Source organism: Mercenaria mercenaria, chromosome 2 (assembly GCF_021730395.1).
Source record: "Mercenaria mercenaria strain notata chromosome 2, MADL_Memer_1, whole genome shotgun sequence".
In the NCBI taxonomy this organism is placed as follows: domain Eukaryota; kingdom Metazoa; phylum Mollusca; class Bivalvia; order Venerida; family Veneridae; genus Mercenaria; species Mercenaria mercenaria.
The window spans coordinates 12717623-12731005 of NC_069362.1; the positions used below are offsets into that span (position 1 = coordinate 12717623).

At 33.3% G+C, this 13383-nt stretch overlaps 2 protein-coding genes across 2 annotated transcripts in view; one reads left to right on the forward strand and one right to left on the reverse strand.

Moving 5' to 3' along the window:
• Positions 1-1742: 1742 nt before the first annotated feature.
• On the reverse strand, positions 1743-10418 carry LOC123563216 (dynein axonemal light chain 4-like). The gene is made up of 3 exons (XM_045355891.2): positions 10257-10418; positions 7677-7760; positions 1743-2318 (listed from the first exon to the last, which is right to left on the reverse strand). Exons 1-3 carry the CDS (start codon positions 10332-10334, stop codon positions 2154-2156), a joined length of 327 nt encoding a protein of 108 aa, XP_045211826.1. The 5' UTR covers positions 10335-10418; the 3' UTR covers positions 1743-2153.
• Positions 10419-12931: 2513 nt separating this feature from the next.
• The window catches only part of LOC123561971 (telomere length regulation protein TEL2 homolog), a 35977-nt gene continuing 35525 nt past the window's right edge, over positions 12932-13383 (forward strand). The window contains exon 1 of the mRNA XM_053530116.1: positions 12932-13022. The gene's annotated coding sequence lies outside the window, so the exon portion shown is untranslated. The remainder of the gene's footprint in view (positions 13023-13383) is intronic.

The following is a 13383-nucleotide window of genomic DNA, read 5'->3' on the forward strand; positions in this document are numbered from 1 at the left end:
TATTGTATAACTTCAGAAAATGTTTTAAGGCTAATAAAAAAAATTAAGATCCACTGTTTAAGCTATTTTTATCATATTAGACATCATTACATATATAAAAACACTAAAAAAAAACCTCTTCAGTATTTACGATGAAATCTGGCATGACAATGATATGACTTATCACTAATTTTTTTGAAAATACACCTTTTAACTTGTGTCATACAGGTGTATACATAAATGCAAGATAGGATTTTTTTGTGTCATTGGTTGATCTTTAGTACTATGTCTGAAAAAGGGGGCATAATTCATGAAATATTGGAGCCAGAGCTATGAGCCTTGTGTCATATGCTGTGGGTGATGATGTCGAACAATTGTTTTAAGTTTGAATCAAATCCCTTTTGTAATGACAGAGAGTGAAAATGCATAAAAACTAACCTAATACTCTAAGAATTCATGAAAAATTGGGGTGAGAGTTATGGACCTTGTGTCATATGATGTGGAACAACTAGTTTAAGTCTGAATCAAATCCATTTAGTAACAACTGAGATATAGTGAACGGGCACCAAAACTTTAACCTGGAATTCTGAGTAAAAAGGGGGATAATTCATAAAATATTGATTCAAGAGTTATGGCCCTTGGGTCATATGATGTGGGTGATGATGAGGAAAAACTATTTTAAGTTTGAAGCAAATCCATCTAATAATTAAAGAGATAAAGAGAAAGTGCATTAAAACTTTAACCAAGGTGTGGACACTGATGCTGGGACGAGTAGGATAGCTCTTCCATATACTTCATATAGTCAAGCCAAAATGGCATATATTCAATTTCTTAAGTAACTTCAGGTAGATAAATATATGACAATCGGTACTATCAGTATTTAAAAGTTTTAGCTATGAGGTAAGAACAGTTTTGGTGAGAAATCTGTAGACAAAATTTACAGTTTTTCTTTCAGTTTTCTTGTAAGTACTTCTTCAATTATGACCTTTCATTTCTGGGCACTGATGTGTGTCCATCTTTGATGCCATATTATATATACCATTTTGGACCAGATACTTGCTACAGATTCCCACATAAGGTAAATGACAAAAGCCCTTTAAATTTTCCTTTACAATATAGGGTAAATCTGGACTTCTCCCTATCTAATAAACATACTGTGCTTGCTCATGGCCCAAGCCTGTATTATTTTTTAATTATTACAAATTCAAATACTGTTGTACTGTACAGAGCACTTAAATCCTAATACTGTGTGTTTGGACAAATATTATGATGCAACCAAGAAATTACACTTTTATGTAGAAATATTAGATTTTATTTATAATAACATGTAAAACTGAATGTCAAAACATTGAGAACAAGCAGAAAAATGATGGTTATAAACATATTAAAATGTTTTCTTGAAAATAAGTTAAAAGTAAATTGGAAGGAATGTACAAATATCACATTTTGGAAACATCTAGCAGTATCAAGTTTTGTGAAGATTTATAGCATAGAACAAATTCAATTCTCACAGATATGTACCATATTATAATAAATACATTGTACTTTCCTTACAAAATGTCCTAGATAAATATATAATTATTGGAATGTACATTAAAATGCATTCATACGAGTATAAATTTCTTAACACTGCCTTCACTTTGAATCCTTACAAACTGTTAAATCTGGTGATGATAAATCTAGAGCATAATTAATTTCTATTCCACTAGTGTTAAATGTGAAGAAAGCATTCATGCTGTGCTTTCTTTTACTTACAACACTAAACTGCTTTGCATAGCATATACTTCTGCCTTCAAACTCTTTTTAAAGATATCCTTAAATAATTTGTGAAGACCTGAACTAGTTTTGAATTTCAAATAAATACCACAGCAGTGTTTGGCAGAAATGTATCAAAAATTTTGTCATTAAATGGTTCTTCACTTTGTGAAATTTTCAAACTCCACCTGTTATAATAAATTAATTTCTGCTTATTTATTCCATAAACATAGAAATCTCTTACTTAAAACAATATAAGAAAACCACAGTTTTCATTATTTGATTTTAGCAAAGTTACTGAATATCAAATCCCTTTGCTGTTACAACAGCAATGCAACATATAGTGTGTGAAGAACGTTTACAGCAGGAATTAATTCATTTTAACCATACACACAAGTTCTTTTTCTATAAGCGATATCCTAAGAACATTTCCAAATACAGATAGCCAAGTTCCCTCCAAAGAACATGTAAAGTAAGTTTTTCACTTCATGTGTAATTTCAAATCCAAATCCTTCCCCGACTACCGCATGCCAAGAAGCACCAAACTTTTTGTCCATTGTATCCTTAATCATCTTTGCTGCACTCTGAAAAAAAAATCACATATATCAATAAATGCATGACGTCTACTCGGTGCAAAAAGTGGATAATTGTACTAATATAAAGAAGCTTTACCCACTTTTTGCATTGAAAAGCTGATTTGTTTTTTTTTTTCAATGTTAGACAGTAAAATGTCCTTCAATGATAATATCTGCATGGTGTTCACGAGTGAAAGTTAAGTTTCTAAATTGGCAACAATATATTTAACCAAACTCTCCCAAAGCTTCAGAATAAAAAATTAAGTAAATAAAAATACAATGTATATGAATAGCATAATTTTTATTATACATTGCAAATAAAAGATTAGACTTAACATCTGAAAATGTGTCTTGCATGCAAAACATTATGATCCTATTCTGTTTCAAACCCTGTAACTAGATATGTCTAAAATTGTCATTTACCAAAAGGTTCACGGTGCACAATAACGTGACTTGTGACGTTTCAACTGGGGTATCACGCCAAGCAGAATTCGTAAACAAAACCATGTTTTTGAAGGTAAAGTTTTTAAAGATATATTTTTGTAAAATGACACCTAGCTGGTGCAAGTCCTTATATCAATGCTTACCTCCGGTGATATAACATATGTCCGTGTCTGCTTTAGTTTTGCTGGTAACCTGGACAAACCGCAATGCTTCCACAGCAAGCGTATTTTCAAATGGCTTGAACACCAAACCCAAGCGACTGTTCCTTGATAAACGACCAACTGCTTGACACCGCTGCGTTCTCTTTGATATCTACGATCATTTTGGTAGGATTTTCGCTCAAAAAAATAACGTATTTCTGGACAGATCGCCGAACTTGAAAAATGTCCGTTCCAAAGTCAAAAGCTCTCACAGAAAGCACTATTTCAAATCGCGATTTTCCCGTTCCTCTCATTGAATGCAATACCACAGTTAACGCAGGTTTCGTTTTTCCCCACCAACGCAATACTTTGTACAGTTTATACACGTGGATAGTGATATTTTCAAGAAAATGTGGGTAACTAAAAAACATGCTCTCACAGCCAGTTACTTCTGACCAATGCTTTCACATCAAGCACAAATATTTAGCTGACAGTTTAATTACTTTCTACTGTTAATTTTGCCAAGAAGATAAAGCAAAATGATTCTTATTTGACATATAGACTCTAGTTCTTTCCAAATTGGATTTCACATGAATTATCAAAAGATGTAACGCAAATACTAAATTCACAGGAGCTTCACGGAGGCACGTGCAGTTTTCCCGCCAAAATGATTGAGGCAACGTCTGCTTCCCGTTCAATTTGGAAATCCTTTATGGCGTATAAGATTCTCCGATATTTACGCATATTTAAGTCGTGTTTTCATTTGTTTCGACTGGCTCTTTACAACTTAGACCCTTTCAACCAAATATTCGGAAAATCTGCCGGTCAGTTGACATAAAATATATAGAGGATCTTTAGTTTAATCATATTTTGTTGTATATATACACATATTTAAAACACACACATACAAAAGCATACATAAATACATCAATGTAAATATACAAAAGGGTTGGGCCAGAAGTTATAACAACATTATCGGGGGCCCTGCCCTGACAAAGCAGACTATATGTTATTTAGAATTCTAACATGATCCGCAGCAGTTGCTATATAAACATATAGCGAAATCGCCTATACATGAATCTACGATAAAATATAGCTGTTCCATTCCACCCTACGATTGTAACATGACTGTGAGATTCTATTCTGCTTCCGTTATATGCCGACTAAATACTCGACTTTTCCAATGCTAAGCAGTAGTAATAAAATGTACATCAAATTTTCGGAAACAAACAATTTCTAACTGATGAATTTATTTGTTAATATTTTTACCGTAAGAAAATGTTTCAGCCCGGTAAGTTTCAACCTCAACATCAGTGCATCTATCTGGTCGTGTACGTAGTTTACAATTTCTGCGCTGTAAGCACCACGAATGTCAACTAGATTATACTTTGACATTACTAAAATAAAATTACAATTCATGTTCCAATCTTCCAGACTCAAGTGTTTACGTGTTTATATGCCGCAATGTTCTGGCGTGTATGTTTCAGTGCCATCATGTAGTGACGTGTACTATTTTAAGAAACTGCATATATATAAGGTTTGAATAAAGTATTTACATCTGATTTCTATATGTGACCTTAGATATTATTGAAAATAGCATTTTCACAACTTAATACTTTAATTAAAATTTAATGAATATCGGAAAATTCCGTTTTATGCTACGCTTTCCATTCCTGGGAGGTTTTTGTAATAGCATATGGCCAGCCGAATGACATGTTGAGCTAAAATGTAGTGCTGTAAAATGCGCAGAATTTGCGTGGTTAGAATCGAAATAATAAATATGTTCCAATAATTTTATCAGTTAATAAAATATGGGCAGTCGTTCGGATGCGAATATTAAATCACTCGTGCTACGCACTCGTGATTTAATTATTATGCATCCGAACTCCTACCCATATTTTATTAACTGATAAAATATAGGGACATATTTATTATTTCTTAAATACTGTGATATGTGTGAACAATCATATCAGGAATTGAAAAAGAAAAAAGAAAATATAGTATGGTACTGCAAAAAAACAGCAACAAAAAAAACATTTATATATTACAGAAAAGCGAGAAAAAAAGATACAATACAATTGCCGCAGATCCATTATAGATGCAACCTTCCCAGTCCAATGCATTTCATGTATGTAATATTTTAGCAGTGGTCCATTCTATCTTGATGTACATCATTAAAATACAGAAAACTAAACAGTAAAGTAGTACAATAGTTATCAAAATCTCTTAGTTTCCTTTATGAAATGATGTACTTGATGAAATAAGAGCCTATTTTGAGCATCGTTCAGGATATCAATACCAAATAGTAATTTATTCGCGCTAAGTGGGTGGAACTGACGTGTATTTATAAAAAGATTTCTCCTTTGATTGTTTTATTTTGGACATTTAAATAGAAAGTGTTCGGCATCTTCGATAGGATTTGCGATAAGGTGATTGTTATACAAATCTGAATTAAGGTTGCTACAATTATTTAGAGGATCTAAATTGATCTAGCACAATTTCTACAGAAATACGGTTTTGGAAAAGTCCTGTTGAGCCAATTTTAAAGCACACATGTATCATGTCCCGACGCCGACAAGGCTTGTCATTTCATTGGACATGATATTTGAAAAATTAGTCACTAAATTTTAGAATAATGATATTATGAGGTACATGTTTAGTAAATGTGTTTTATTACACTTTTATTAAATGGCTAAAAAGCGAAATTAACACATTGTGATCATTTTGGCCGCATACTATTTTACGAATAACAGAAAATAATAAGTAGGATAATGCTTCGGAAACGATATCATCGTAAAACAGCTGACTTTGTCAATAATAGTTTAAAGCAAAAAAAAAAAAACAAACAAAAAAGCTGCAGGGCTTTCATTAGCTTTAATCAGGCGACAAAATATGATTTGAAACTAACAGAAGGTAAATTCATCCTGCAAATAATCAATCATGAGAGAAAAAATGATGTTCTCGAATTTTAGAGTTTAACATTGCACTGATACATATCCTTATCAATCCTTACTGATTTTGGCAATCAAACCAAACAATTTGATGGAAAAACAGACAAAACACGTGTGCAACAGCTTCAATACATGTTGGGCTAGCAATTACGTGCCACAGCTTTGCACATAAAAAGAGTGTAAAGTTAGCTGTTTTATAAACGATGACTGTCGGGGATCATTGTGATACGGGTTTCCTAGCGACTTATATAATTATTTTCTTATAAAAACGTTTCGGAATAGGCTAGTGCTTTCACAAATATATTGAAATTCCAGTCTATGGATTACGGCGATGATAATAATGTTACTGCTATTGTATTCAATCATACAAAGGCACTACATCGCCACCGGAAAATGAAATATTTGTATTAGCAAAGAAAAATTTGACTAGTTTTAGTGAAAAATTATCTTTATACAGAGAATTTGTTCTCAATTTAAGCACGTTTTTGTTTCAGCTTCATTTTCATTATTGGAACTCTCGTTAGCTGCACTGCATTCTATTTCTTTTCCCGGTTCATTTTGGTGCATATGCGAAACGGCCATTACATTGAAGTAAAGAAATTATTGTCCGAAATGTCTACATTTCATAAAACGGTTTTGCGGAACTATTACGCATGAAGAAGAATGTTGAATAGTAGAATAGTTTTTCAAGAAAATTAACGATAATCATGATAAGCGTGCCTGTTTAGTTAACATACATGTATAAGAAACAAAATGATATGGTAACACAGAGGACTTGATCCTACAACTACGAGATGGATCTATAGTTGATTAATAAATGTGTTTTATTGGTTTTTCAATGATTATCTTTATTTAGGTTCATACACCGAAAATTGATAACGGAAACATATGGAATATTCATGAGTACTAGATCAATGCATTATAAACGCCACGTGCCAGCTGAATACATGGCGGGAAAATGGAAGAATCAATCGGTCTCCTCGGATTTTATCGAAAACTTACACAAGTGCGAGATACAGTAAATAATTGGTGGCAAATTCCATAAGAATAATTTTGCTTTATCTTCTTGGCAAAATTAACAGTAGAAAGCGGTAAAACTGTCATCAAGAGATTTGTGCTTGATGTGTAAGCATTGGTCTAAAGTAACTGGCTGTGAAAACATGCTTTTGAGTTAACCACATTTTCTTGTAAATATCACTATCCACGTGCAGTAAACTTTACAAAGTATTACGTCGGTAGGGAAAAAACGTAGCAGCGTCTATTGCGGTATTGCATTCAACGAGAGGAACGAGAAAATCGCGATTTAAAACAGTGCTTTCTGTGAGAGCTTTTGGACTTTGGAACGGACATTTTTCAAGTTCGGCGATCTGTCCAGAAATACGCCATTTTTTGAGTGAAAATCCTACCAAAATGATCGTAGATATCAAAAGGAATGCAGCGGTGACAACTAGTTGGTCGTTTATCAAGGAATAGTCCCTTGGGTTTGGTGTTCAAGCCACTTGAAAATACGCTTGCTGTGGAAGCATTGCGGTTTGTCCAGGTTACCAGCAAAACTAAAGCAGACACGGACATATGTTATATCACCGGAGGTAAGCATTGATATAAGGACTTGCACCAGCTAGGTGTCATTTTACAAAAATATATCTTTAAAAACTTTACCTTCAAAAACATGGTTTTGTTTACGAATTCTGCTTGGCGTGATACCCCAGTTGAAACGTCACTAGTCACTTGATTGTGCACCGTGAGGTTTTACTTATACTTATTTAATTTTAGCCACCTTATACATGTAGCGCATAATACTGTAAGAAGGATGATTTAAGACATAAACATACTTCATTGTTTGATGAGAACTTCTCACAGGCAGTAACACACAATTCCATAGCTTCTGTTCTCATTTCATCATTCATGTCGGAGTGCTGAAATATAAAAAGTTCAGTTATCAGTCCATTTTTCTGTCTTCCTATTAGTTCCTAATCCTACTGTGAGTTCAAGGTAGTTAACCCAAAATAAATTCTTGTACCCTATTTTTCAGAATTGATTTTTAGGCAGTACACTAGATACCTGGGGGAAAACAGGTCTTAACCCCTAGACAACCCATTACTATTCTTTTAGATTCTATATGTATGGATCCTATAGTGTGTTATCCATCTAAGGGATCAGTATGCCTTTCTGATACACCTCAAATGACGAGGGAGCACTGCCGGCAGGACCTTGGGTCCTGGTAGCGCCACACAAGCTGGACTGGTCACTCAGATGGGATGTATTAGAAGGCACTTTTCATGCTTTTAACTTCTTACTTTTCTTTTTGCACCATATCCTTGACCGTTTCTATTTTCTTACTGTATTATACTTTAATTCATGTTTCTTATTTCTTAACTGTTGTCTTTTCTTGCGCACCATCAAGTCATGGTCAAAGTTGACAGTTTGACGTACAATGTAGATAGATAACCTAGTCAAAAAATTTGATGTTCAGATTGTTTTATATTTTGTGACAGGCAATCTTAACGTCAAAACTTCGAAGGACCAAAATAATGGGAGGATTAATTACTCTACACAGTCATGTAAAGTTATTGGTTTTATTACTTGCGCATGTTGTGTGTAGACTGTAGATGCGGTAAACGTTAATCTTGTACAGTACATGCATAGGTTTAAATATTAAATCAGGAAATTCATAATTTTGGAAATTATTTTTTTACATAAATCAATGATGAATTGAATCCCCTTTAGATACATGTACGTTACATTTGAATTTATGTCCAATCTGTGACATAATGATAATCGGTATATAAACTTATAGCATAAAGCTTTGGCAGTGGCTACGATTACGGTACCGTAATCCTAGCCTCCGATTCTAGGATTACGGAAGTTCCGTATTCCTAGACAACCCTATGAGGATAGGCTAGGTTTATTTTATGCCTGCCCTATTATCTCATGTTATCGATCAGCCATTTTGGGTTAGTATAATCTTAATGAAACAGGCGAAATCGACACCTGTATACATATATACGTTTTTCTTTCCTAAACCATATTAAATATTTGATTTTTTAAAAAAATTTTTTTGAAAATTGGCAGACAAACGAAGAATTATATTCTGAATAATAGCTCAAAAGGATTATAAAAAAATCTATACTTGCGAATTTATCACTCAACATGCGCAAAAAGCAGATAAACCATCAAACAAATGGTTGCCACAGTATATATTCGACCTTAATTTCATCTAAATTCCCGATTTAATTATTTGCCATTGAATTGTTGTAGTTTCCATTTAATTTTCGCTAAACTTTCTTCCACGCAACCAGACTCTTGCAGGTGTGTATTGATTTTTCAGCCGGTAGTTGCTTCCCTTTCAAAAACCCCGTATTTTACCATTAAATTCATATTTACTGGTCCGCCATTTTTAATGCAAAATGAGGCGAGCGGCTGACAATTTCACGGGTTGTTGGGTGATGCAACTGTCCGCGCACCTGCTCCTTTGACTCTAAATTTCTTGATTTTGCTTTGAAACTTATTTAATAACATTTGTTGCATAATGCCAGTATTTTTGATTTTCAACCAACTAATTGGTGTCTTATAGAGGGTCAAACGAAATAAGGCTGTAGTGCCTAAAACTAATTTCTTCGTCCAGAAACTAATCATCCAGTTGACATGTGTTTTTAAAAAGTTACACTTTCCAGTTTGTACATCGTTATTTTACAATTCTACATACAAGTGGCTTCAGGGTGGAATGAACAAAGTGAACTGTGCGGTAAATACTAATTTTTCACATTAAACAAGACTTTCTACACATATGCATTCAGAGGGTGCGAATTTTCAAGAAAGCTTTTTAAGTGATTCAGACCGATGACATGGTTGGTTTTATGTATGCATAATTTATATATTTTATATTTCTTTGTGTTTTAAGCATTTTATATCTTTGGAGGAATGCACAAAATATACTTTGACCTAATTTTGACCCTCGCACATGTCTTTGTTAATGCACATGCGCAGAATGAAGTGTTAAGGGGATCGAAACTACAAAATAACAGGTTAAATACTTCCGTAATCCTAGCCTATTCTCAAAAGGTTGTCTTCCGTAATCTTAGAATTGGAGGCTAGGGCTAGGATTACCATACCGTAATCGTAGCCACTGCCTAAAGCTTTGCCTTTGGCAGAGATGAAAATTTCATCGGAAATTTCCTCCATTATTTTTGAGTGTTTGACGAGAATGGAGATATTGCCCATAGGAAAAATAACTCCATATTTCCTTGGATTTTGTCAAATTTGTTGGACTTGTACGGATCCGTACCCCTAGACACTTCCAAATTCCAAACACAGTTACCCCACCCGCTTGGTTGAACAGTGTTGAAATGAACATTTGAAAACCAGGTAAACATTTGCATTTCATGGCTAAATGATTCAAATAACAAGATTACCCGTATCAAAGGATATGTATGAACTACTCTTTTTGCATCTGACGCATCCGCTTTCTTCTCTTCAGTAGCATCTCCCATCGTGTTTTGGACAGTTTTAATGGATATATACAAAACAATCTTTTCCGCTGTTTTGGTCTCCAAGGTAAGCAATGCGCACGCGCTCGCACCTGCAGACTGTTTTTTTAGAGAAGCGCAAAGTCTCAAAATAGCGGAAAGAACAAAATGCGTTTACAATACAATACACTACAATAAATTTTATTTAAAGTCGACAAGACATCATAACAGAAAACATAAGTTCGAGAAGAGCTTTTATAACCGACTGCTATAACATATATTAAATGAACAAATAAAAAAGAGCTGTAAGAAAAAGCATTCAAATATAAAGCATACAGCACACAAAAGCAAAGCAAAGCAAAGCAAGTTAATATGAAATTAGGCGCTGCCTATCTGACGGGAAAACCTAGTCATACTGATTCTTTCTTTTTTCTGCATAAATTGTTCTTTCTGATATTTTCAGTTTGGCTTTCAGTTATGACAGTAAGCCTGATTGTTTTGCTCTTGTTATAAAAAGTAACAAAGGAAAATGTTTTAAAATGTTTTGTTTAAATGAACGCAGATCGAATAATTTCTTCAAATGTGTCAAGACAATGGAAAATAGTGTTCATGAGTTAAAGATAATAGTGATATTTGGGTGCACAGAATCTAGTCCCAAAATGCACCCATACTGGTACTGATGATAAACCCGGACAGAAAATGTGGTTTTCTTAACCTGTAACTTTTTTTATTTCTGCGAATTGTTATTAATGGTTGGTATCAAAATAATGCTTAACATTTGCTGAAAGCTTTACATAATTCAAATTGATATTTAGTAAGCAAACTCACACGAAGTGGGGACCTGAAAGGGGTATGTAAAACGGGGACTGTACGAACGTTGACTGATGATAAATTCGACCACTTTGTCATTTACAAAATTTTCCTCATAGTGTTATATTAAAACTTTCCCAAAAATGCTGCAACAGTCATTCTGGATCAAATAAAGAAAAGTGAACCAATGTAAGGCCTGTATGCGTTGACAGTGAACATGCGTAAAAAACACCCTCTTCCCCAGTAATTTTGGATAAATATTTTATTATACAGATAAATGTAAATCATTAATTATACAGAATATTACCAATTTTGTTTTTGTTTACACCAGCTGGTGTTGTAAGTGGTTGCTGTTAGATGGTGTGTTCAATTATATAAATAACCGATTGCAATCGAATAATTCCAAGGTGGTCGACTTTATCACCTGTCCGGGTTTATCATCAGTACCAGTAGGCCTTTAATTACGTACGTACTTATATTTAAAACTGTTCAGTATATCCTCTTCAGTACAAACATACACTGGGCGCTATGCACCTGAACGATCATGCCTTTGCTGTCAAATTGTTTCTCTAATACAATTTCTGAATCCGGGAATGCACAGTTTCTTTTCAGTTCATTTGATACAAACAGTTTTTAAAAACGACCAAAAAAAAAAAAAAAAACAAAAAAAAAAAAAAAAAAACAATTTACACATTAAGCCTGCGTAACAACCTCACGTTCTTCTGATATTCTTTTGTAGTATAGATACCGGAACTTACATAATCCTGCTATCCTAAACACTGACTATTTCAATTCTTTTAAATGCCATTATTATCAAATGACACTCTTTTAGGACAAATTGTGGTCCACTAATACAGCTATGGTAAAACTCTTGTATATGAGAATGACAAACAACCATTTACATGTAAAATTCTTATTTCAAAATTCATTCTAAAAAGTTCTTGACCAGAATTTTATCTATAACACAAACACACTTGGTCGAAATTCAAGAAATCCAATTTAATTTACCTAACTCCTAACAGTCTGGGTCTTTTTTTTAAATATGATTAAGGTTAATTTCATAGCTCGATAGGTATCGTAGTGGGCCTCTCAAGTTTATAGCCAACATTTTACAAGTGTAAAACTCTAGTCAATGAATTGACTTTTTGAGAAAGTAGTTGCAATGTATGTGAAAGATTGTAAAAGTGAGGGGAGATAAGCAATATCGATATATGCTTTTCCATGCCTTCGAATTTTTTGTTAAAAAAAGTATTTCAAGTGTCTTACGAGATTCGAACTCGGACCTTGCGAATGGAAAACATGTAGCTATCCACTGGACTATGATGAAGTGTGACGCAATATGGTGATAAAATTATGTATATAAATAAATTTTGTTACGGCAGCGTGTCTAAATTCATTTCCCTTTGACATTTTAGAAATTATTGGCTTTTCTACATTAAAAAAGAATAAATTAGCGGTGATTTTGTTATTCAAACACTGCTGTAATGTAGCCTACATTATTATTCAATATTGGAAACAAAAAGCAGGCCGCTTGAATCATCCATAAACTCATTACATGAAGAAACCCGAATAACATTGATTTCCATTAATACCGCAAAACTTCAACTCGATAGAATAATCTGTTTTGATAATGCGGTGCCAGATTGTTCATAAAAATTTTTATTTTATCAAATGTCGTCCTGAAAATTATTTATTGCGCAAACTGCACGGCAGCAGTTCCGGGAATTCTGGGTAAAAACAACAATGTGTGCTAGCAGATTATGGTAGATCTAAGCCGAATGAAGTAGTTTCCTTGGATGGTTCGATAATGGCCATCAAAACACCTTCAGCTGGCCGCAAACCAAATCAACGAAAATGAAAACGTGCCGAGCGTTCCAGAACCCCCTCAAAAGTTATTAATCTGTAATATATCGATCTTTGTATGTGACTTTATTGATAAAAAAATCATAATTTGTTTTCTTTTTTATTTGTTAAATGCGCAGTTTATACACTGACTCGTATTTTTGTCTAAAATTAATTTAAAAATCGAAAATTGATAATTTGTTTTTGAAATCTTATTTTGTTTTTAATGCCAAAATGAAATATTAAGAAATAATTCAATAATATTCAATAATAAACATATGGCACCTTTTAGGCCCTATCCAATCAGCGCGGTTTATGCACTAACTCGTATTTTGTCTATAGTTCATTTAATAATCGAAAATTTGTATTTATATATTTTTCTTGATAATATTTTGTTTTTAATGCTGAAAATTTAATAGAT

What these genes read in the sequence shown, in the direction of transcription:
- LOC123563216 (XM_045355891.2), bottom strand. Translation starts at nt 10,334, where the DNA reads ATGGGAGATGCTACTGAAGAGAAGAAAGCGGATGCGTCAGATGCAAAA. An exon ending in ATACATATCCTTTGATACGG is followed by an intron (nt 7,761 to 10,256) that starts GTAATCTTGTTA and finishes TTTATATTTCAG; the next exon opens with CACTCCGACATGAATGATGA. An exon ending in AGTTCTCATCAAACAATGAA is followed by an intron (nt 2,319 to 7,676) that starts GTATGTTTATGT and finishes TTTTTTTTTCAG; the next exon opens with AGTGCAGCAAAGATGATTAA.